This window comes from Cyprinodon tularosa, unplaced genomic scaffold (assembly GCF_016077235.1).
Source record: "Cyprinodon tularosa strain WSP-4 unplaced genomic scaffold, ASM1607723v1 ctg255, whole genome shotgun sequence".
In the NCBI taxonomy this organism is placed as follows: Eukaryota; Metazoa; Chordata; class Actinopteri; order Cyprinodontiformes; family Cyprinodontidae; genus Cyprinodon; species Cyprinodon tularosa.
The window spans coordinates 267091-293524 of NW_024038948.1; the positions used below are offsets into that span (position 1 = coordinate 267091).

Below are 26434 nucleotides of genomic sequence, written 5' to 3' on the forward strand. Positions count from 1 at the left end.
TACATACTCGTTCCGTTAGCTGTCATTTGCTACGCATTTGCACTTTCAGGCGTATATCTGTTGTGAGCTATGGTTTCAGACAGTCACTGAAGCTCACCTTTCTCACCGCATATCTTTGAAAATGGCTGAGGGTGGTAAGAGAAAAAGTGTCTACGAAGTGTTACCTGACAGTGGTGACTAATAACAAAGATGGCAAAGGCACCACCCAGTCAAGGAGGAGTTAGGTGACCAATGGCGCGCAAAAAGCAGTAATCATCTGTCTGATCGGTCAGTTAACTGACTTTGCTATAAAGTCCACTATATAGTCCATCCATCCATCCATGTTCTAATAAGCTTAATCCCTAGTGGGGTCACGAGGGGTGCTGGTGCTCATCTCCAGCTGTCAATGGGCGAGAGGCGGGGTACACCCTGGACAGGTCACCAGTCCATCGCAGCACTACAGTATATAGTCCCCACACGCGTGCACATATTTTTACTCTGACTCCAGTCTTTTTCTAAATTAAATGGTCTGACCAGGAGATGATGCTTCTCTTGAGATCTTAATATCCCAAAATCATGACAGAAATAATATTTTAGTACAAAGATTGATGTTTAACCTTTTATAGGGCAAGGGGGTCAAATATATTAAAATAGCTGCATGAAGTCAAATTTCTATTAAATCACGTTTAATTAAAATTCTGTCTTATTAGGTCAATATACATTCAGAATTTAGAAATGTTTACATATTTATGACTTAATTTATATTAAAATGACAGTTTTTTATCAAATCTGAATTAGAACTCAAGAAAAACAGATAAATTCAGCTGTAAATTTTTCAAAATTTGTTTTTAAAAACATTTAGCAGATGAAAAACTGGGATCCTGTCTCCATCCCACTGACGCTATCACCTTATTGTTTTTAAATAATTAGTAAAACATAATTTGTAAAGAAAAAAAATTAAAATGGATCCAAAGGACCTATCAGTAACTACATCTGTTTCGGTGTGTATCATCATTAGAATTTCTTTGAGTATTATCTCTTTGATACGGGGGCCAGGACGTGATCTACAGGGGCACTGGCCCCATGTGGCCCCTGTCTAGAACCGCCCATGGTAATAAGGTCTCGTCTTGGATTCCAATAACACCATTGGCCCGAAATTTAGATTTTCAAAGTATTTCACTTAGAGCCCTATAAATGGTTAAAAAAGGAATTGTAGGGGACCAGCCAAGGATGAGCCAAGGGCCCACAAAGGAAAGTGGGGAAATTTTGAATGGCTACTACTGTAGAGGCTCAGTTGTCTTCTGCTTTTATAATTTGACATAATTTGATCCCAGCTGTATAAAGATATCAAAAACTCATAGTCTTTGTCTTTGCTTTTCAAACAGTAATCCATAAATGTCATTTTAATCTTTGATCCAGATCATTCCCCCTCCTTTTGTGTAGTGTATTTTAGGAGAAAAACGCTAGTGCGCATGCTCAGTCTAGCTGAACCACATGAGTCTTCCTTCTCCAGCCTCTCCAGCAGCAGAGCAGAGAGAGATGCGCTCATTGACGGCTCGGCATCAAAGAAACGCGCTCCCGGTCCGGGGATAGTTCGCCCTGACCGCTCTCTCACCGCGATGGGTTAGAGAGGAGATGGCAAACTTTGAAACACTTTGCCTGCCGCAGGGGAACCATGCCCAGAGATCCGCGCTGCCAAGTGGCTCAGCTCAGAGCACAATAACAGACAAGTGAGAGAGAAGGATAGAGGAAGGGAACTGATTCTATTTCTGACTATTTCTATTCTGGTTTGGCTTTGAGAGATGATCACGGAGCTAGTGTGCACCGCCGTGGCTGTGGGTCTCTATCTGAACACGCTGGACGCAGATTTCTGCTACGATGACAGGTAGGGTTCGCCCACGGAGCGCAGCCGCATCACCGCGCGCGCTGTTATGGTAACCTAAAACAAGGTGAAGGATCGTTTGTCCTCACTTTTGTTCATACAGGTCTTTATAGACATTAATAAATCATTGCTTAATTTTAGTTCCCTGGGTTACTAAAACAGAAAAAAACACTAATCGGAATATATTTGTTTTATAATAGAGATAATAACCCAGTATTGCTTTTTTTTTAAACTATCTATAGTTATTAACTGAAAAAAATGAGTTCTAAATTATGTTTTTTTTTTCTTTTACATTTTAATCATCAATCATCAACATTTCTGCAGTATAAAGTTCAACACGTTGAGATCTACAGCACAGGCTGCAGAGGCGCTCTTTGTGTTGAAGCAGCGCAAACGCGCCTGCTCTGACAATGCCCCACACTCTGGGGAATAAAGCTCATTTAAATCAGAGGTAATTGTGCACACAGCTCCAACAAAGGTGTCCACGTTTCTTTCTTTCTTTCTTTTTTCTGAAGAGGGCAAACTATGATAAAAAAAAAGTGCTGACTTGACAAGGTCTTCTATTTCTAATTTAAGACCCTAATTAAGGAAGGTATTTTTTTCTTTTAGGTATAGCATATTTTGGTAGCCCAGGTATTTTGACATTAAACACGTCTGCTAACATCTAAGTTCAGTTTACTGCTTTAAAATGTGCTATCAGGGCCATTATAAGTACATTATAAGGGTGATTAATTTTTATAGTTTTTCTATTTACACTTTGATGTTGCCTTTTTCAAACCACCACTGAAAGATGAGCTGACATTTTAGTTGGTGGAATATATTATGAAAAAAAAAAAAAACTTTCACCTTATAATTTTACATGTTAAATGCAGGCAAGCTGCTTGTATGCAGTGTTTGCAGTAAATAGTTTTCAGTATCTAACAAAAGTTAGTCAAAAAAGTAACTGGCAATCACATCCTGGCCACCCAAGATGTATATTTTTGTTCTGGGAGGAGGGTACGCTCATGTAGTGTAATGCAACTCTGGATCATATGTACTGGGCTCGGTAGTGAAATACCAGTCATTCCTGATCATAATGCCTTCCCTAATCAAGGTAAATTCTTAATAATAAGATTGCACAATATGTTTGAAATAATATTAAAAAAGAATTTTACCTTGCAAAAAAATTCTTTGTAGCAGAGATCAAAAGGTATAAGTGGGTTCTGCACTGGTGATGAGGAATCAACAAGTTTAGGCTCTTGAGATTCACTTCTTCTAAACATGCTACATGAAATGAATTGCTTCAACTGATAAGAAGTAATTTAATCAAGTAGATTTCAGCTTAATTTATTAAGTTTATAAGTTGACAATTTAAATGAATTAAGTTGGGCAAACTTAATGAACTGAATTAATATGGGTTGGAGCATCAGTTTCTTTTTAGAGTGCAAAAGATCAATTAAATAACACAAATTATATGGTGTCAGGATGTTTATGCAATTAAGGTTATAACTAATGAAAAACAGTGTTTTGCAAATTATCAGGGTTATGTCTCCCCTCTACTGTATGTATTTGGAAAGCCATCATTATTGTACTTATTTCCTTTAAAATAACATGTTGGCAGGTAGTTATTTACCAACTTCAAAAGTTAGAATTCTCTTCTGTATGAGCTTCTCACTATTTTTCTTTAGGAAAATATTGCGAAACTGATAATACCCAAGGTATGTTAAAGATAATGTCTTTAATTTAGATACATTGGGTTTGAAAATTATGCCCTCGCTCTTCTGCTCTTTAAACACAGGTAGTTTTCTGGACAGCATCTTAAGCCACCCTTTATAGGTCAGATACCCTCCTCTTTAGTGTTGATGAGAGCTAATACCCCACTGTAAGCTTCTGGTGTTAAAGAGGAAGAACAAATGATGAAATAGTCTGTAAATGTGTACACCATTATGAAGTTTCTTCACACCTCAGCATTCATTCTATTAAAACACCCAGTGGCCATTCATCCATCAGCATCGTCTACACAGCTCTGTCAAGGAAACAGTTGGTGACAGATTACCTGGGGTGTCCCTTCATACGTTTTAGAATACACTCTCGTAATATCCTCTCAGGGAAAATTCAGAATCCACCAACACTGAGTATCTATCAAAGTCAGCATTGTAATTTGCACTCTAGGGGCAGACATGGGTGTTTTGGTCTAGCACTCTCAGATGGAGGAGGCTGAATACCAATCAGAGGTCTGACCTTCTATGCTCGTTAATCAAGCTGTGTCCTCTCTTGGGTCATGACTTCCATGCTCCCTGTCTCTTCCCTCTGGGATCTTCTGAGACTTATGAGTAAAAGGTTAAAGCAAGAGACAGATTGAAACGTAAGAGAGTCCAACTAATCATCCTGCTCAAGAGCTGTCCAGAGGTCTTACTCTGTTCTAGATGTCCTTTTTTCCCCCCTCAGTCCCTTGCAGGAAGCTCAAATGATCGTATATGCCACTTAACTGATATAATCAACCCCTTTTAAAAAGGGACATCCCTCTAGACAAGATGATAAAGCAGACAAGTCTTGATCCAGGCAGTCAGAGTTGCGGTAATGTTTGGCTGGTGTCTGCTTATTCAATCATGTCAAGTGTTTTTCCTTGGCATTGTGGTGGGCTTGGCCAAGAGCTGCATTGGCCAAGTGTTACTGAAGCTAAAAGAGGACTTGAGGCAGGCTGTTTTTGATCTGTGGGAAGAGATGAAGACATGGTCCGCTGGTTTATTGATAGGCCAAATGCACAGGTTGACGGTTTTTCCATGTGAATGGTTAGAAAGCTGTGTATTTTAAAGAATATTTAATCTCTGATGTTAAAAATCTTTCATATATATGGATTTTACAACAATATCAGTATCAGTGATTAATTAAACATACAATGCCACTGTCTTTTAAAACTACATATTATTATTAGCTGGACTACACAGAAAGGAAAAGAAAGAAGTGTTGTAAAAAGAAATTGTTCCTGTAAAAGGCTTTCAGCGTTCAAAGCTGTTTCTCCAGAAACATCTGTGACCCCATAACATCACAGTCCACAGTCACTGACTGACTCAGCTATACATTATGCCTCCCCAGGGGGCTCAAAATAACATATGTTTAATCCTGGTCTCAGTGGAGTAAAACTTCAGAGAACTTTGATTGAGTTAAATGTGCCTAACAAAAAATGACACAGAACTGTGAGATGAGCGACTTGCCTGAATGAAGATAGAGGATTAGAAAGATCCTGGGCTCAGGCCATCTGCTCCCTCTCCTACTCAGTGTTTCAGATCAATCAGGAAGGATCAAGATGTACCGTAACTCAAAAAGAGCCCTTTCATCACAGTTCAAACCAAAGTTCTTTAATTTGGAATGCTAATGGATTGTGTTTATGGGTCTTAATTGCGCCCACATTGCTTAAACCCTGAAAGATTTACAGACTTAACCCCTGTTACTGTGTGTTCTACCAAAAAACAAAAGAAGGAAATCTAAAAAAGATCCTTTGGGATACCTTCAGTCAACCTGTAAGATAAATTGGTGTAAACTGTTGGGCTATATGCTGAGTTCAGAAATTTTTTTTTTGTATTTTTTCCAATTATAACCAATTCTCCATTGCTTGCTTCCAAACCCTAGTCAAGCCTCTGATTAATGTTGTAAAGGAACATTTCTTTAATGGGATACATGCCATCTAGCCTAACTACTATATTGCTTTTCAAAATCGATTACATCAATGAATTGGTTACAGGGCTTTTAAAAATGTATCTTATTTAAATGTCTTTTAGATCGTCTATTCGTTCAATTATGAAATCTGGACTGAATGCACCTTCAGGTCTAACTTTCTCAATATAGATGGTTTCTACATACCGTATAAAGCTAAACATGCCTTGCCAAATTGGATTCATAATAAGCAACAAATGATATTAATACCTATACTTGTTGAAAGGGAGTTGTTGCTTTACACTGTTAACATTAGCCTCTCTAGGGAGAGATTGCCCTGAAGTCATTAGCTTAATGCAATAAAGTATCTGGGATATATATGCACTTATATTTCAATCGGTCGATTTGATTAACCTGTAATATAAGTATAAATCAGACTGATTTGTCTTTTAAAGAGCCTTGAGATGACATATCCTGGCTCCTTTTAAATAAAGGAAAATTAATTGTTAGTATTAGAACTGCTAATCGATCCTGAATTTTTCTTGGCCAGAATATTACAATTGAATATGGATAATTAATAATATTAATACACCAATAGTAGTATTTCCGTCTCATAAAAAGCCAGTTGTCACCTCTGAAACACATCTTCTACCATGATAAGCAGACATTCACTGTGATCACTTTCAACCCACTGCTATAAATTCTGCTTGATATGTCATTGCCTCCAGTGGAACAGTTATCTAAACCCACGGCATGTGTCCCAGTTTCGCTGAGGGTGTTGAAGTTACACTACTGATACAAATATTTTGACTTATAAACTTATTTGATGAAAATAGTGAGTGAATACTGCTTTGGCTAAATTATGCGGGCTTTAAAAGAACAAGGTAAGACAGCTTGTTAAGAGGACTTTTCTCTCTAACACCCTAAAGATTGCCTAAAGTTGAGTGAACTGTGTGGGGTGGATAACCGATGAGAAAAAGGTTTGTGAATTACAACGTGAGGGTGGTTTAGGAGTGAGAACCTTTTAAGCAGATTTACATAAATAAGACTGTGTCTTCAAGAGGAAAGAGGCAGACCTAGTAAAACGTGTGGTCGCGGGGTAATGGAAGGTTCTCTAGTGGTTTATCACCATCTTTTAGACTATCTCAGAGTATCTAAGCATAGACATATGGTTTTACTTTGTGGTTATAGGAAATGTTGCTATTGCTGTCGTGTGTTTGCAGTTAAGTCTCCTTAGAATTGGGGTTGAGGGCTTAGACCATTCCTGTAACAATAGAAAGGCAGGAACAAAGAATATCGCCTTGATTACAAGCGGATTCAATCAACACCAGCTTTGTGCTCAATTCCTGAGATATTACAGCTTTAGAACTGTTTTTAACCCCTGAGAGAAGGCTTTAAGATCACTAAACATCTAATATGAGTTTTATAATTCCTCTACATAAGGTTCAGTATATTAGGAAACCATTAGAAGAATGTCAAGATAATAATTTACTATGTTTTTTTAGGTTTTTGTCATAATTTAAAACACTTTTTTAAATTGATACCAACTTTAATATCTATTTTTAGAACATTCTCAGAGCATTTGTTTTGTTTTTGGACTCTTCTGCAGTTTTTAAAGGTGTGCAGTGATTTAGAATAGACTACATAGGGAGAGATTGATGATAGATTTTGATTGATTCTGACCTCCCTTCAAAAGCTGATTAAGAGCAATTGAAATATTTAAATAGCCTTCCAGCTGAGAGGGATCATTAATCATGAGATGCAGAGCAGGGTGTTAAAAACAAAGACTAAATGACCGGGAGTTGACATTTTAAAGTGTCTTAGGAATTTCCCATTTTCAATTTGGCACAGTTAGCAACGCTTGCTATACTGTAAATAGCCATCTTTGTGTTCATTACCAAGGGTACAGCTTTCCAAAGGGAGGCCTTTTTTGAGGGGTTTTGTGGGGCTGATGCAAATTTAGTGCACCAAAAAAAGTTGGTTGATGCTAGAAATTAGAGAAATAGACCTTTTAAAATTGATGCAGACAAATTTAATCTTCTAAAAAGAAAGAAAAGGTAAAAACTCTACTACATATGTTTGTTGCGCAGAAAAAAACTGTAAAGTTTTTCTTGACCAATAAAATAAAAAACCCTAGCCCAAAATTTTTGAAAATTGTATGACCAACTGCAAGATCTGTTTTGATCAAACAAATGTTTGGCTAAAAAGTATAAATTGGGATTTTCTGGGCCATTAGTAAAATAAACTTGAGTTTTTCTTATATTGTAAAAAAAGAAAAACCCTTTCAATTTCAGGAATGTTCATTAAACATAATAAAACAATCCAGCTTTTTTTGCCGTCTATCTTCCTGGTACCAGTTGAAGCCAGCTGATCATTTATGTCCTTCTTAAGTTGAACAAAAATAAAAAAAATATCACCTTCTTCACCTGGCAACATGACACTGAAGATTGTTATTAGCTCAACACATTAACTTTTAGGTATGATGCGTTCACAGATAAGAAAAAAAGTTTAAACTTTGGAGTTTCAAGGGGCCAATCTCTGGGCAAAGCCAAAATAAGAAAATAAAAGAAGCTAAAAAAAAAAAAGCTACAAAAAAATTGCAGATTTGTTTGGTTTCCATCACCTCTCAGTAAGAAGTAATGGGATATGTGCAAAGGATTTTATTTCAGCCTTTATCTTGACGTTTTTACGGCTTGAGTATATAAATCTGTAACATTTTCTAGACTTTTGGACATAATCCATTTCAAGGAAATTGCTGGAATTTTGTTAAATGGCTTAAGATAATGTATATTTAATGCTTTTGCTTCCTTTTATCTTTTTATGGTTGTCATATCAGCATATAGAGCAAGATTGGATTTGTTTATCCTTAGGTTGACGCTCCTCAGATCTCGGTGACACATGAAGCTAGTTAAGGGTGTTGCTCACCCCTGGCTGGCCCTACTGCTGTGCAGGCCACAGTCGCCCGTCCTGGCTGCCAAAACACAACCACCAAACCTCAGTCTCATGACCTCCGCTGTATACAAACCATATGTGCGTCCCTAAACAGTGGTATCCACAGACAACACTACTTACACATTTTCCAGCTGTCTGCAACACATTCCAGGGGTTTACATTTGTCATGTAGGTTTTTTCATATCCAAGATAAAGTGCTATAATCACAGTCTGACTAAATATCTAATCTGGCCAATTTAGTTTTCATGCTATTTTGTAACAGAGCTTTAATTATGTAGAGAAGAGTAGAGTATAGTTTCCACAACGGTGCATTTAAAAAAGCATTCTAAGCAAAGATGCTTTTTGTGGCATTGGATTACACTTAGCACCTATAAGAGTGGACCTGAAGCAGCTTATAGCAGTTGTTGTGTAACAGAAAACCAAACCAAAGCTGAGGATCACAAGAGTCATGAGAAGTCACTCCTTTTTGATCTTTTGTAATCAATAAGCATGGAGTATCATCTTTCAGGAATTGCTGTTTTTTTTTTTTTTTTTTTTCTTAGCCTGGAACAGCTGCCACAACATAAACTCAAACATGTCAAACTTGACAGAGCATCGTGTTTCTTCCCACAGCATGGGTCGTGTGAGTGTGAGTTCTGACAATCAGCAGCCAGTCGGTGAGAATGTGAAAGGGATCATTTCTTGGATGTGCAAGTGTTTTTTCATATGTGCTGACCGCTGACAGCCTCTCCCCTGTGAGGGTGAAGCTGTCAGGGGTTGGCAGCGTAAGCCATCAGGTGGATGGATCATTCTCCACCTTCAAGAATGCGGTTGACCTGATAACTGAGTTTTGTGTGACTTTTTTTTGTTACTTGGTGGACGATTTTACTTGGTGAGATGGTTACCACATAGGAACATTCAATGTGATTTATAATAGGGCATTTTTTATTGTATATAAAAAGTTTTTCCTTTTTTACTTGTAACCACAGAGCTTAGTGGATTTTTCTAAAATCGTGGTAATGACCAAAACGAAGTAGGACATAAATGTGAAGGGTATTAAAATGGAACATGTTTAACAATAAAAAATGAAATGTAGATTTAGCGCTCAGACTTGGGGCTTTTGCTGATGCTTCACTTTTAAATCTTTTGGGGTATTTTTCTACCAACTTTGCACATCTGGAGCCAGAACTTTGGTCCATGTTGCAAAATAGCAGGAGATCAGTTTCAGCAGTGAAGTTCTTAACCTAGATTTTTATGTCTAGCCTCCTCTGAGCAAGAATAAAACAAAATCGAACAAACAAAGAACATCTCTACAGCATTATACTGCCGCTACCTTTTTTCTATAGTAAAGATGGTGTGTTCATTTATGCATTGTGTTTTCCACCAAATATACACTGGAAAAAATCGAAACCTAGATAAGTAGTTTTTACTTAAAATAAGTGCATTTGTTCTTGGATTGAGGAGGTAAAAGAGACATTTTGCCAATGGAACAAGACAATTTACACTTAAAATAAGAAAATTTTATCTAATTATCATATTTTAAGAGTAAAAATACTCATTCTATTGGCAAAGTATCTCATTTACCTACTCATATTAAGGGTAAATACACTTAATTTAAGACATTTTTACTTATTTGTAGATGGTTTTTCCAGTCTAGTGTTTTGGATGAAGACAAAAAGACACACTCCCACCCCAATTAATGATCTCTGTCAGTTAAGTTAGACTGTCAAGTGTGTAGATGTTCTATAATTTTTTTTATTTTATTTTGGTTTAAACATTCCTCAAATAGAGTCGATTACATTTTATAACATGCTTAACCTGCTAATACGTAATCTGTGTTTTATGTTCTTTCATGTTGTTTGATCAACTTCTGATGCCTATCCAATACTGTTGTAAATATATACAAAATAAAGTAATTTCACACATATGGACACTATTTAGTCAGCTGTAAAAGTGTAAAAATCACTAAAAACAAATGCTCTCCACACTTTTGGGGATTTTTCTTTACAAATAAAACAAACAAAAATCAGTTCCCCTCAACTTAGTATATAAAATCAAAGTTTTTTTTTATTTTTTTTTTTTTATGTAATAAAGTATTATAAAGTTCCTGGGTGTTAATAGTTTTGCAAAGTACAGGAGCACACTCTTCTTCATAGAGAGGATAATTTGTCACTCAGTGTGCACTCATGGGTGGCTGGAGGCAGATAGGCACTGGAACATTCAAGCCACGGGAAAATTAACAAGCATAAAATTTGTTATTAACTGCTGTATTTTTGTGGTCAGTTTATTGTTGATATAATAACTAGAATGTAATTTTAGTGTCTATCTCTGTTTTAGAGGGGTACTGCTTGTGAATTATGTCCATATGGGGATCACCTGGTTGGGGTTGCCAAAGATGGGCCCCCCTATCATGCTCAGCCCATATATATATATATATATATATATATATATATATATATATATATATATATATATATATATATATATATATATATATATATATATATATATTTAAAAATTTTATCCAAGGAGAAATCCAGAGACATAGGAAGGACACACAAAATGCACCTGGAAAGGATTCAGCAAAGACTTCAATCTTTTACTTAGAGGTTTCAGTGCCAACTGCTGCACTCATTTTATTCACAAAAATTTGTTTTATTTATAAATCCCAATAGAACATTTGAAGAATAAGACTTAGAGTAGCCTCCTTTGGCTGCTCTGGGTGTTGGCAAAAATATGATAGCGTGTGAGACAAATATATTTGGTCCTCTGTTGTTATCATTAGCTGTAGAATGAACCTTTCCCTATAATGCCTCATACATTTAGATGGAATTTGAGAATTTACTTAGAAAAAAACATATATATATATATATATATATATATATATATATATATATTATCAAACATAGCCATTTTATAATGACTTTCAACTTTAATGGCATTCGAACTGAAACTTCCATTTATCTCACCATGGGATTATAATGTGTAAGTGCCAAGAGCCTCACAAAACCTATAGAGATTCATTAGCTTCGCAAGGTTGGCTGTAAATATTGGCTGTAAAAATTGGCTTGTAAAATATTCTAATATGCAAAAAGATTTCTTGGTCAAAACAGAGCCAGCTGCAGAGCGCTGATGTGTGTGGTTTGGGGAAATCAGTTGGAGATTCACACCTCATAAAAAGCTTGGAGGTGGAGAAGGAACGATACGGTGTGAGGCTTGGGGGATTTAAGTCTCCACAGAGATCGAATGAGACCCTGGATTTTTTAACTCAAGGGCATAGGTTAAGTATTGGCTCCTGAAGTGAGGTGGCAGTGGACTGATGGCTATTCGGTTTACTTTCTATTTACCAAATATCTACTTGTTTAAAGGATTTATAGACTAGTATAGATTGTAAGTTAAATATCTTTTGGGTAAAACCGTATACACTAATTTTATCTGTTTCCTTTTGATGAATAATCAAAAAGGGAAAAATGCAAAATTTGAAGAGTAAAGAATTCTGGTCATCTGAACTGTTTAGTTGCTTGTTTAATGTACTATAATACTGAAGGCTATTTAGCAAATAATTCTATTAGGCAGCAGGAGGGCAGGATTATTATAGATTGGGATTTTTTGTTGTCTTCCATATGGTGCCTTGACAAGTTCTCCTACTGCTTGAACATTTTTACATTTTTTTCACAAACAAAAACTTCAGTGATTTTTAAGAACTTTTTATTTCACTGGAAACATAAAGTGGGATGAAACAGTAATTATGTATAGGTCTCAAAAGTTCTTAGAATAGTCTAAGTAATCTGGTGTGAATTTATATCACGCCAGATTACATTTACCAGCTTCCATGTCTCTGCTTGAAGAAAAGCACCCCCACATTATTTTCTGCCATTATTTACTAGTGGCTATTGCATATTCAGGGTAAGGTACAGTGTTAGCTTTTCATCACAAACACTGTTTTGCATATTGTTTGGCTTTTTTTCAACAAAAGCTTTCCTCTGGTTGAGGTCACTCAATCATCCTTCAATTTGAATGTGAGTTAATGGAAAAGAGAAAGTATCCATGCTACTGTAGATTACCATCACTGCTGTATAGATTTGCTAATTTAGAGGTCAGTGCAGAGTGTGACCATACTAACTGATCCACAGCACTGTGTGCATTTTGTCAAATGATTGTGATTTGCAGACATTTCCCCCCCGAGACTGGCTCATTACCGCCAGGCTACATCCCGTCAATCCATTACTGAGGTGGCTGACAGCGTCAATTTAGCATCATCAGCAGAAAAAAACAGACCACATCTGTGTTGCAGAGAACAGATAGAAAATCTGACATCTCTTTTTTCAAAATAATGCTGAATGCTGAAATGAGCCCTTTACCGGGTTTGTTCGTTAGGCAGATTATTCTGACATTTCTATGAGCTGGTGAAAATCAGGAAGGTCTGTCAAAAAGAGCATCAGATGGAACCAAACACTTTAAAATTTGTGGTTTCAATTAGAGTTCCATGGTCCTCATTTGTCAGTCACACCGCAAAATGTTCTTTTTTCATAATAAAACTACAGTAACAGATTTTCAAGGGTGTTGAAAACCATCTGATGGGCTGCTAGGTATGTGTTATATTTTGAAGTAAAAAAAAAATGGAAAAATAAAATTGTAAAAGCTTAAAGCTGCAGTAGTAGTATATCCCATCTTGTCTCAATGTTTGTATATCTGAAAAACCTTTTTCTGAAATGAAATGTTAGTTTTACTCAATATCAACAGGCATGCACCAATTTGATTCTTAAATGTCTCGAAAAATTAATTAATTTCTGCAGTTTAGCCTATAACATGTAATATTTTGAATTCTTCAGAACTTCAGATTCAGCCTGTCTCTGGCCTTCATTATAATCTATGTAATCTGTTTTTTATTTATAACTAAAACCTAATGTCAGTCAGTCTTTAAATTCTGTTTAAATCACTGTGCCTATCCCAAATTTATTGCAAAACAACAAACAATCTCAGTAAGATGTAATCTATTTCTCCATACACATGTCAGGATGTTGCTCAATGACATCATGTCTGTTCTTTTAGTTAATCTCAATGGGGTAGTGGGAGGTTGGGGGTTATTGTATTTTATGAGCCATTTTATGGTTTCATACTGGGGTTTCCTGCTGCATTTGAACTAGAATCTGTACTTTTGAATTCCTGCTGATAGTTTAATAACTCTCCCCCTGAATGTGTTTTATTTATCTTTATTCCACTGGCTGTTGCTGGTAATGCGTAGTTTATGATAAATTAAGCCTATAAAGAGGCTTTTGCTAAAGTTAGATTTTTTTTAAATAATCCAAAAAGCAGTATTAGAGCCAGTGTACTTCTTAACTTATCTGGTCAACTTTGTCTCTGTAAAAAGTTAAAGGTCAATTGGACAGAGGTTGGGAGACTTTCATTAGTCCCAATAAAGTTGCATGAAAGCAAATGGTTGTGTTGTACAAGCCATGTTTAACAGATCAGAGATCAAAATCTGAATGGATCCCCCATAATTAGCGCTGGTGTTTGAAAAGAAGACAGATTTGGTTTGAGTTACCCTCCATGGCACCCCTCTTTAGCTGCCGCTTCTCCGCGGCTAATGCTGGAATGTGACAACTGGTCACAGCAAAGAAAGGAGGGCCTATTCTGGATTAGACACAGCTCTTTTTGGGCCGTTAGCGGGGCTTTCTCAGCCATTACAAATGTTGCATATGAATCAGACCGATGAGACCTGTCAAAAATAGAGAAAAGCCTCGCCACAAGAGATGGTGACATTGGTGCACCACTTCTGCATGTTCAATACAGGGGGATCATATTGTCTGCATTCTCAAAATAGCTGAATAGTTTAAAGTGCCTCAAGTCCACTTTGTTTATCCGATACAAAATAATCATTGGTATAAAACTTTGACCCTTGAATCAACATTTAATATAAACAAGATATTTATTATATTATATATTATATATATACACACACACACACATACACATATATATATATATATATATATATATTAAGGTTGCAACTAACGATTATTTTAAAAATCGATGAATCGGCCGATTATTTTTTCGATTAATCGATTAATCGAACAAAAAATATTTTTTATATAAACCTCTTTATTCCAAAATAAACATTTTAGACAGAACAAACAAGCACACAAGTACAGGTTGCTCATAAACTGTACTGGTGCAATATGAAAAATAAATGTTTGTGTTACAACTACGCAAACTTACATGAGAAATGTAGCTGTACATCCACAAAATATAGGCTACTTTGTTTCATAAAGCACAAAAAAAGACAGGCATTTTTGTTTTTAAAGCCCCTAAGGGGTTCAAACAATAGGTCCCCCCATTTCAACAAATGAGGTTTTTTTTAGACTAGAAGAGTTCTGCCTTTTAAGACAGGAAAGTATAGCAGTTAAAGTTGCTACTTGAGAAAATACTGAACCATAAAGATAAAAATAGCCCTGTGATTCAAATTATAAATTGTATTTGGAATAAAAATGAGAGAACTAGGGGTGCTAAAAAACACATCCTCCAAAGACAGATATTTACATGGGAATGTGGCATATAATTAATTGACATATTACTGATCTTGCTGGATTTTATTCTGCTTTACTTCCATAAATTGCAGGATCTTCTTTACTTTATCTTTGCCAGAAGATTTAAACTTTAAAAGCCTTGCCCTCATAATTTGCAAGTTCATTTATTTATAAAGGCTATTTTAATTATTGTGATCAATTTGCGCCATCAATCCCGGCGCATGCGCGCTTCATTTGCAGTCTGGACGCTGAGGGTAAACATCCTGCGGCTCTGACAGCAGCGCTGAGAGGGACTCCTGCAGGAGAACGGGGTTGGGATGGGGGAGGCGCCTCACGGCAACAGCTGCCGCTGGAGGACAAGATTAGAAACGATACACGCTTTCACGTAAAGGTCTCCAAAAGCCGCCAGTGACACCGTAAAAAGTTGCCAGATTTGTCGCTAGTCGCTTTTTTGAAAAATAGTCGCTGGAGGGGTCTGAAAAGTCGCTAAATATAGTGACAAAGTCACTGAGTTTGCAACACTGCGCACCTACGGCGCACGCTCGCTCTGCCGTAATTTATTTTCTTCCCCCGTTTCAGTCAAGTGGCAGTGATGACGGCGGCGGCGGATGACGCATTAATCGCGCGACACAACTAAACGATGATGAAATTCGTTGCCAGCGTTTTTAAAAGTCGATTTTTATCGATTTTATCGATTCGTTGTTGCAGCCCTAATATATAGATATACACACACACATATATACATATATATATATACACATACAAAAGCTGAAGTCTCTTATTTAACAGGATTATTGCACAGGTTATTGCACAAGGTTAATGCACAGGGTATTAAATAGTGATGCACATTTGTTATTGCATTAATTTGCTATTTAATACCCTGCACAATAATGGCATGATTATTATTCTTGTAAATTATTGCAGCTGCAGCAAGACTTGTGAGGGGACACAGCAGTTGAGTAAGTCATATTTCCCACAGAAAATATTTATTTTTCCTTGGCAGATAAAAAAGTTGTCATTGTATGCCATGCTTTTGACTTGTGTTGATAAAGGAGACGCTCTGGAAACTTTTTAGTTGCTGCTCTGCTTGTTCCAGGTGTATACTTTAATAAAAAGAAAAAAAAAGTATCACATGTACACTCAAATTAAATAGCCACATTGAGACAAAACAAGACCTGGAGACGTGTCTGTTGCGTTCAAGGTTCAAGGTTTCATTCTCGTGTGTAGGGATGGCAGGAAGATGTAGGTCCACAGTGATGAGTTGGGGGACCTGGGGGAGCCCGCCTTTATAGGTCACTGTGCCAACACCGGCAGCTTTTTGGAACTAGGCCAATGGAAGCAGAAGCTGGAATTAATTAAAGGAGGAAGGGAGGGAGGAGGAGGGGGTCGTACCTGGAACTGGAGAACATGACAGGTTGGAGAGTAGTAACAGCAACACCAGTGAATATGGTAAAGGAAAATGCAACACATCTCACTGCTACTGTATTTCTATTACAAATAACCGAAATGTGTCTTCTTGAGGTTACATGATAAAGTCGCATTTCTAAATATCTGCAAATAGCCTCTAAGATACATATATTTATAAATTTACATCTACATTTTATGCATGATCGGAAAATATTTTATATTATAGAGCATCACAATTTAACACAAAACAGTGAGGGGAAAAAAACATAAAAAAATCTCAAAATTGTATATTGCATTGCAAAAATACAAATGACAAAGTAAATGCCTGTGACCTGAAAACTCTAAGACCTTTTTTAAAAAGAGGAGAAAAATAACAGTATTTGGATTTAGGTTCTGTTTCATTATATATAACTGTAGCTGCAGGTAAAAGAGACTGTATCCAGTTGAGACTGGAAAGTTTTAATTGAAGAAAGAACCAAGAGGCCCCTGAACACATCGTTGTCACCTTGAGACCTGATGATGGCAACAACATGCTGTGGGGATGCTTTTCATCAGCAGGGAAGCTGAACAGAGTTAAAGAGAAGGTGGATGAAACTTAATACCAACCAGTCTTGGAAAATCTGTTACAGGCTGCAAAGAGTTGAGCAGGAGCCAGAGGCTCCCTTTCCAGTAGCACAGCAATCCTCTAGTTAAAGAGGAATGAATAGTTTTGCAAGGTACTGTTGATGAATGACGGGCATTTTTTGCTGGAAATTTATTTTAGTGAATTTTATATTTAAAAATATATATATTTAGATACTATCAACATGTGAAGATAGAAAAGTAGCCATTATGGAGTTGATGTTTAAATATTATGGTTAATATAAGTCATAAAATCTGAAATATGGAAAAAATGTCAGCCTGCAGAAATCCATCTGAAGCAACATGTTTTTATCAGGACCTAACTGCAATTTGCCAAACTATTATATAAACAGCCGCTGTTCATTCATTTTGTTTCTGTCCATTTTTAATCATGCATCACATTTATCACCATGTCTGCAGGCGACTCAAGGAGGCCACCATAATTACCCATGTACAGTCAGACTGTAATTAACTGTCAAGCCTGTGCTGGATGGAAAATGGAGAACTGATTGGTCTCTCATTTGTTTTTGGCGCAACAAGCTGAGGGAGTGGATGGATAGAGGGTGTACAAGTTGAACAAAAAACATAAAAGCATGCTGTAAAAATGTGGAACTCTACACCGAGTGATTTCGGTCCTCAGCCTTTAAGGATGACTGCTCTTAACTCATTTTACCTGCATAACAGTGAGCTACTGTAAAACAGGTGAGCAACATTCTCACTTAATTTAAAGTAATTGTTTCATTGTGCTTTTACACTAAATTATCAGGACGTTTCATTTTCTTAAAATCCACACCACATCCATTTACTTCATCGCCTGAGGTAATAAGCAACCATTTTCTTTATTAGTAATTGATTTATAAGACCAACGATTTATCAGAGCCTTTTATTGACATCACACAGGAAATGCTGCGACGGGTCAGGCGCCCTATTTTAACATAGATGGCATTGTTGTCAGATCGCCTTGACATTTGTGTGCTCAATTAAGGGGAAGTAATCAATTAGCTGCACAAATTGAATTTATCCTGCTGATAAATAGAAGTGATAGTCACATTCTAATTGATTTATTCTGCACTCTCACAACCACTAAAATGCAGTGTGTGCAAAGACAACGTCCACAATAATGATTTGAGCTGGGAAGGCGGCATAGTAGAAGTAAATACTTCCTGATGTATGGTTGCTTTGTTGAAAGCATGAATCAGGAAGTGCTTGACCTGAAAGCCTTTTAGTGAAACCTTACGGTGACCCATCTGTTGCCATGGTGCACCGACCTGCTCATTCACAAATGAACCATGGAGACTTATAACAAATTTGAAAAAAATCATTTGTGTTTACTGATCTTTTTATTTAGTTCATACAAAAGTTGTCACCAGCATGATGCTGTAAAACATTTGATATGTTAGAGCCACACATTTAACCTAGTTTAAGCATTATGAGTCAAATTTAAATTTAATAAACGGCCCCCATCACACTAAAGAGATGTTCAAGAGCCTTCAAATAATTTCATATTGTGTTGCAGCTGCATAATCTTATAACAGTAATTTAGAAAAGAAAATTAACATGGGGATAAAAGTCAAATCTTAAGAAATGCTTTTTGTCACAAAAATCTAGTTTCATTTTTTTTTCTAAGTATAACTGTGTGGCTGTAAGGCTGAGTTTTAGTAGAAATACTGACTGATATGACTTTTTCTACTTTCATACTTAGCTACACAAGATGACAATAGAGGCTCTATTCCCTTTGTTGCCATGGTGAGTGGGATAAGAACCTCACTAATGAAAGCTTATTTCTAATTACCAAAGCATGGGGCTTCAGTCAGGGTGATTATACCAGATTACTGGAGTTTTATTACTCTGATCACTTAGATGGGAACACAAAGTCTGAGTCAAGTATGTTCAAATTAAATGTATTGTTAGACACTAGACCATTCAGTGTGTTTTTAACAGTATAAGTACTGCCTAATTAAAATAAATGTCTATACCCTCCTATGTGTAAGTCTAGGTACCTGCAGGGTTTTATGTCTGGCTCTGATTCAAAAGTTTTGTTAGTCAAATTTGTGCTGCAGCTCTTTTATGATTCGTCCTTTTGTACGGCTTTACTTCGCTGGGTTTTTGTTTAAGCCTTTTCTTCATCCAAGTGGGATTCGGCTGCTCTGAAGGGTCCTTTGAGTGTTTGATATTTCCCAGATTAAGAAAATGAATTTTTATTTAGATTTTTTTAAACCTTGTTAAATGTCTCATTTTCTTAGTCATTGGCTCCCTACTTCTTTTGTTAATCAGGAAACAGCTCCAAGAAAGCAGGCATGCAACCTAACAAAAGACTACTTCCTAACATTTAGCTCAGACTGTTTTTCCTTCTTTGAAGGCAAGAGTCTACGGAAGAAATATTCACCCCAAGACTGTCTGGCTCAGACAAACCGAGGATGTAAAGAAAGCTTATCTTTCTTAGCTCCCAGTTGACCTGTTAGGCCTAATGCAGATGAAGCTAAAGCAGCTGTTCTAGTGATGAGGAGTTACTATTACCGAGTGTGTTATTTTGATTGCAGTAATTATATGCTGGATTGAAGAGGATAATGTCTGTAATTATCCTAAATTGTTGATCGAGTGAAATAATTTTTTGCTGCATTAGCAGTTCTTTCTGGCTCAAGCTAATATGAAAATTAGATAAAATGCACTTCAAACAGTTTTCGAATTTGGGATAAAAAAAAAGTTTCGCTAAAATGAAAAACTAGGTTTTTTTATATGCAAACCTCAAAGCAACAGAAAGAATTGAGGTTCAAATTGATGACTCCTTGCGTTTAAAATAACATGATTTTCCTTTTTTTTTTCTTTTTTTTTTTTTTTTACAAAGATTAATCAGAAAAGTGTGGAGTGCAGAAAAGATTTAAAACCTTGTAAAGCCAACATTTCAGTGGCATATAAGCTGAGAGTAAGTGTATGTAAGTATCAGCTTTAGACATGTTGGGTCTAAAATCTTTTTCTATTGCTCTTTGCAACAAAGCTCAAACTGATTCCGTTTGGAGAAGACTTTCTTTTAACTTTATTTTCTAGGTTTTTTCCATGCATTGTGATTTGAGCTAGATCTGGATTTTGACTGGGCTTTTCAAACACATGAATATGATTTGATCTGAATTGTTAAATTATAGCTTTGATTCTTTTTCCTTCACTTAAAGAGAAATTATGTAGGTTTTTACTGAAAAATATATACCCTTTATATTTGACCCTTTACAACTAACTCATTTAATGAGCAGACTGACTCCTCAGTCATTTTGTGCCGACATATTTATAAGATTGTTATCTATTTTCCCTTAACATACTACAGGGTTGAAGTTTCCGCCCTGTTCTGCGGATGTGACTCCTTGTTAAATGGGTCGGAGCTAGCAAACAATCGAAGTATTACATTCAAAATGGATTTTCTTTGAAGCGACTGGCATCCAGTTTACCAAAGGCAACTCCACATAAGGTGAAAAAAGTAAAGAGAGAAAAAGTACGAGCCTGGTAGGCTACGAGAATGAGCAGTAGAATGCTGCAGTTCTGTGTTTTGGCCACAGGTGGCAGTAGCAATAGAAAACTCCGTAAAGCCTCTTTAAAGGAATAGTACACCCAAAACATGATTAGCCTTCATTTTCTACTCACCCCCATGCTGAACAACACTCTGGAGTACTTTTTTGATATCTCAAATGCATCTGGAGATCTGGGAGGCTTCTTGCTGTCTGCTGACATTCAAATAATGGAGGTCCATGGCGCCCGAGACAGAAAGGTCCATAAAAGTCCACAAAAACGTGTCAATATTCCTCCATACTGCTCGTCCAATGTAATCCAAGTGTCCTGAGTGGGTAGCATCCAGAATTTACTCGAAACGAAGTCATTTAGAACGTTTTAGAGCCTAAACAGTAGTGTATAGGATTTCCTAATAGCGCCCCCATGCGCGCTCACGATTCTACGGAAGCCGGCAGACCAAACCGGAAGAAAGTGCGCATTCAGCGTCTGGTCTGCCGATAATGCAAGCGTAGAAGAAGAAATGTGCTGTTTACCTGTGCAAAGAAAGAAACAACGAAAGAAAAATGTCTGAGGACTTCAGTGTTGAGGAAGAGCATGAGTTCTTTGCCGAGCTGAATGCGCTGGTTTGGTCTGCCGGCTTCCGTAGAATCGTGAGCGCGCATGGGGGCGCTATTAGGAAATCCTATACACTACTGTTTATGCTCTAAAAACATTCTAAATGACTTCGTTTCGAGTAAATTCTGGATGCTACCCACTCAGGACACTTGGATTACATTGGACGAGCAGTATGGAGGAATATTGACACGTTTTTGTGGACTTTTATGGACCTTTCTGTCTCGGGCGCCATGGACCTCCATTATTTGAATGTCAGCAGACAGCAAGAAGCCTCCCAGATCTCCAGATGCATTTGAGATATCAAAAAAGTACTCCAGAGTGTTGTTCAGCATGGAGGTGAGTAGAAAATGAAGGCTAATCATGTTTTGGGTGTACTATTCCTTTAAGAGATATATGCTGCCCAGTAAAATATACATTGTTGGCCTTAATGAAGCAAAATGTTAAAACATTCAGCCTGTATAAACTGTTTAACAAAGCTTTTCAGGGTGATTATAAAGAAATATACAAAATCTGTAGTAATGAATAGAGATACAGACAGTATCCCAAATGCTTTATTAAGATCCCAGACTCCTATTTTAGTTTTAAAGTTATTGTGCTGCTTTTGTTGTGCTCAACAAGATTTGTTTTTATGGTGTATATCCTCTGAATGTGACACAGTTGTTTTTTTTTTTAGGCAAGTCTGTTTTGAGTTTTAGAAAGCAAGTCCTTCAGCTTGTCTGTCAATCCTTGCCTCTCTTGTTTTTGTTCACCCACTGGAAGCTGCTGAAATGGCAGAATGGGAAACATTTAATTGTGAAAAACACATAAATCCTACAAATTTAAAGGAAGAAAAACACTAGAATATAGACTGGAGCAGTAAATAGGAAATACCTTTCAGCAGTATGTTTCATTGGTTTGTTATAATACCAGAAAACATTTAAAACCAAAGATAAAGTCTTTCCAGTTTCCCCCATCTTGTCATCTCATCAGTCCCCCTGCAATGCAGAAATTGGTCCAACAGCAGTTTATCCTAATGCACACATTTCATTTAATGGAATGAGTTATTGCATCTGAGCAAGGCATAAAATCTGCCAAGCTAATGCTTAACCTCAACCTACCCACCACAAGAAAGAAGAGGGTAGACAAAGCTCTCTGTAAATCTTTCACAAGCAGGCAGCTGGCAGCGAGACAGTTTTCTGAATGCATTCGAGACATTTATGCATTTTCCCTCTCCTTCCCAATTCCGCAGCCACTTTGCATGGGACCAAGTGTGGGAAAGTAGCAGTGGCACTTCTGGTTGGGTTATTGTTCTGCCAGGGGTGAGTGGGTAATGTGTGATGTTTCAATACGCCCTTAATGGTCACTTTTCCTGCTGCGCATTCTAGCCAAACAGATACAAAGAACTGATTTGAAAGAAAAATATATTTTCTGAAAGAGTATACTGCGCTTTTATTAGCGTCATTTAATGAGATCAAGAAACTGAATTGGAGTAGGAACTATGTAGAACTATAAGATATGAAAATCATATAACTAAATTTCTGCGGTCGTCCTTCCACTGAACATCTCACATCTCTAGATTGACTGTCATCACACTGCGGCTGCAGTCTGGCAGGATCATAGCTCCTGATAATCAGCCAGGGAATGAATCACTTACTCCCAGCTGCATAATGGCTTCATGCATAATTGTTCACCACTAAACTGTGATGTATGGATGGCACTCTTGGATTAGAGCTGTTACCTCATGTGGTGCAAGACTGATGAATGAACAGAAAATTATATTTTTTTTATCTATTCTTACCTTTGGTCTATTCTGAGCATAATATCAACCCTTTTTCTAACCCTGACATCTCTTCATGGCTGAAAAATCAGGAATAGTATGATCACTTTCTGATCCATTTACCCTCATGGTTTCACTGACCTTGTCTTTCAGCATGTGTGGCTGAATATAGTGAGTCAATTAGTAGAGCAACTTGGGAATCTAAAAGAATCTCAGTTTAAAAAGAAATGTGGATTTAGATTACCAACATGCATCCATCTTAAGGGAACCCACCCAAAGAAAACACATTAGTACCTCAAAGGACTCTGACATCCTAAGGAACCAATAGCAATTCAAATGGCTAAGGGTTACATTTTTTTTCTGGTCTTCCTAAACACTATTGTTTCCGTTTTTAATCAGTCAGAGAAGACTAGTTATGTGACTGTGATAAATTACCACAGAAAACTAAACAAACAATAAAGAGGTACCAGTTTTTTTTTTTCTTCCTTTTTTTTCAATTGAAAACTCTGAAATTGCCAAAGGTCTTTGCAATGAGAGTCTTTTTAGAATTATAAAAGCTGTTTTTTAGTAAAATACCCTACCATGAGTGATTTGATAATGTTTTGTGTCAAAACGTATAGTATAATTCATGTGTTCCTCATGTCTCAAACAGAGCCAGACACATCAGCAGTTGGATTTTTCCAATCACTATAAGACCAGCAATTATAAACCAAACTGTCTGCCACTGTGTTATGGCCCTGACTTTAATTACAGCCCAGTTAGCTCATTATAGAAATTGCCGTCAAATCAGGTGGGGTTTACAATAGGCTTCTGAGTGAAGTAGTTCTGATTTGAAGCATGAAAATGACAGTGAAAAGAATGAAGCGAAGAGAAAAGAAGTTTTTAGATTGAAAAATATGGCATTTACATGAAGCAGAAATGTGGATAAAGGGTTAATTAAGATGAGGAAGACTGAATGCAGAACATAATGGAGGCTAGTGGGTGAGAACTGAAAAGGAAAAGAGCAGATGATATCTATGAAACAATGATCTGGCCGGTATCCATTAACAGTGCAATTTGTATGATGATGAACTTACCCATCTCATTATTGCTTTCAGGGATCAGAAGCATAATCTGCTGCAAAACATAGTCATTCAGTCCATACTGATTATCTAAAGTAAATGTTCTTATACAGATGGGGTTATCAGTGCATGGGCTGCAAATAGAAGCCAAATATGGCATCACATTTATTTAAAACCTCCGTGAGCAAAATAAACATACTAGCATGTTTGTTAAGCTACTTCTGCGCATGCTTTATCTACCACTGCACTACAAAATCACACATGCACGAGAAACTGCTGCTTCGAGACGAGAAAATCGTTCTCCCCGCATGCTTGGGATCGCGCTCAGGATCTTACATGCGCATGATTTTTGATTTTCTATCCAGCGCCATGCTCGAGGATGGCTGCGCACTCGAAAGCATCTCTTTAGTTATTTTCTCCTCGTGCAAAGGAAAATGTGTTTTGAAAGGTTAAGCGGAGACAAACCTCTTCTGTAAGCCTCCTCCTGATTGGGCCTTGTAGACACGATCACATGGGAAGTAGTGTCAGGAAGCTTTTGACTGACAGGTTGTCATCCATAAGTTAAGATGATGGCTGGAGGCGGGTCAGTTGCGAAGAGTTTTCCAATGTTTATGGTACAGTACTTTGGGTAAGTTATAAGTGTCAATGCATGGAGTGGTGTCAGTGAACCCAGCCGTCCTCGAGCGTGGCTGCTTGATAGAAAATGGTGCACACGGTGAGATCACAAGCACGATCCAGAGTGTGTGTGGGAGTAGCTGGCGCACGGGGAGAACGATATTCTCCTCTCGAAGTGGCGGTTTCTCGCGCATGTGTGATTATGTTGTGTTGTGGTAGATAAACCATGTGCAGAAGTAGTTTAACATACATGCCAGAATGTTTATTTTGTTTGCGGGTGTTTTGAAATAAATGTGACGCCATTGCCAAATATTAAGAAACGACCCATGCAATGATTTTTAGTGCATAGAGAAGGTTTCTATTTTTCCTTGATAGAAGTTGGCAAAATTAAGGAGTTTAAAAGATTGTTCTTGTGTAGACCTTTTCAACGTTTAACTTTTTGTAAAAATTCAGCTTTTAAAGTTTAGATACAAAACAGATACCAGTATCGTACAGGGCCCCGATACTGTACTAAAATGGTGGGATCGGTATCAGCGAGCACCAACAAATAGGGCTCCGATACCATTTTGAGAGCTAAATGTTTTCTCAAATATTGTCACCCATTCTAGGTAAGCAATAAAAAGTTCTAATGGATTTACTTTGTATTAGTCTTTTTCCTGCTCCACAAAGGTAGGCAGCAGCTTGACAAAGTCATGATGGCAATTATTTAAGAAGTATGTAGTTCTTCATATATACACAAACACATCAATTTCAAACAGATTATATGGGTATGGTATCGGCCGATACTGCACAGGCAGGTATCGGGGCAAAAAATGGCATCGGTGCAACACTGCTGACAATGTACCCTGTTCTCCCCCAAAAAAGAGGTTCAACTGATGATGATACATAAAAAAAAAAGAGTTCCTGGTGTTAAAATTAATCTTTTTAATTTGAACAGTATTCTATCAAATTAAGCTATTTTGAAATTAAGCAAAATAGCATGCTTACCGACACGTTTCTTTAATAAAAGAATGCATGTTTTAGATTTACTTTATTTTATGAGGTGCAACTGGTGGAACAGGATAAAGGAACACCAGTTACATTTTTTCACATTTACTTTACATTTAAATCCATGATAGATTCACTGTTATCCATTAAAAAGCCAACTGTTGAGGCAGCTCTTGGCACATGAAGACATAAATCACTGGTTTGGAGATCACTGCCTGGGAGGCAGTGGAGTGCCTTATTTGCATACTGAAAAAACAAATACCCAAACACTTTAGGGCAGATAGTCTATTTTCTGGTTATAGCAGTGGACAGATGAATTGTTAAGACATCAGAAATGGATTTGGAAAATTATTCATTAAAGAACACCTATTTATCTTTTCAGACCTGATTAAATCCTGCAGAATTTCACCTCCCCTACCTATAAAGGAAGACCAGAAAAAGGGAGCTGAAAAGACCAAATGCGTTCTGTACTTTAGGGATTGTGAATGGAGTCCCCTGCAGCCCGCCTGCCCCACATACGGCAGTTGAATACAAAAGACCCCCTTCTGTAAGAGCAATCACTACAGGAGGCCTCTTTATCTGCCCGACTGCAGCGATGTGCCACAATGAAGCCATCAGTGGACGCTGTGCCGTCGCACACTCACGCACGCACACTCGTGCATACAAAGACGGATACGTTGCATGTAACCATTTATTCTTTTAGTCTTTACAGGCACATTCACAAAACCATTCCAATAGCCTCTCAGCTAATGAGTTCTTTTCATCCTTCAGTGCCAGGCAGGAGCAGTAAGGGAGATGAGCGCTTGGTGCTGATTTGAATATTCAAATTATTTATTTCCACCCAACACATGCATGGAGGGACACAAGGGGGCTGAATGATGATGAATCTGAGTAGGTTTTTCTTAAATTGTAGTCTGAACGTTTC

The 26434-nt window shown here is 37.2% G+C and overlaps 1 protein-coding gene across 1 annotated transcript in view; it reads left to right on the forward strand.

The window, feature by feature from the left end:
• The first annotated feature begins 1459 nt into the window (after positions 1-1459).
• Positions 1460-26434, forward strand: part of tmtc2a (transmembrane O-mannosyltransferase targeting cadherins 2a) — an 85317-nt gene continuing 60342 nt past the window's right edge. The window contains exon 1 of the mRNA XM_038288424.1: positions 1460-1864. Coding sequence (XP_038144352.1) covers positions 1782-1864 — 83 coding nt within the window. The 5' untranslated portion in view covers positions 1460-1781. The remainder of the gene's footprint in view (positions 1865-26434) is intronic.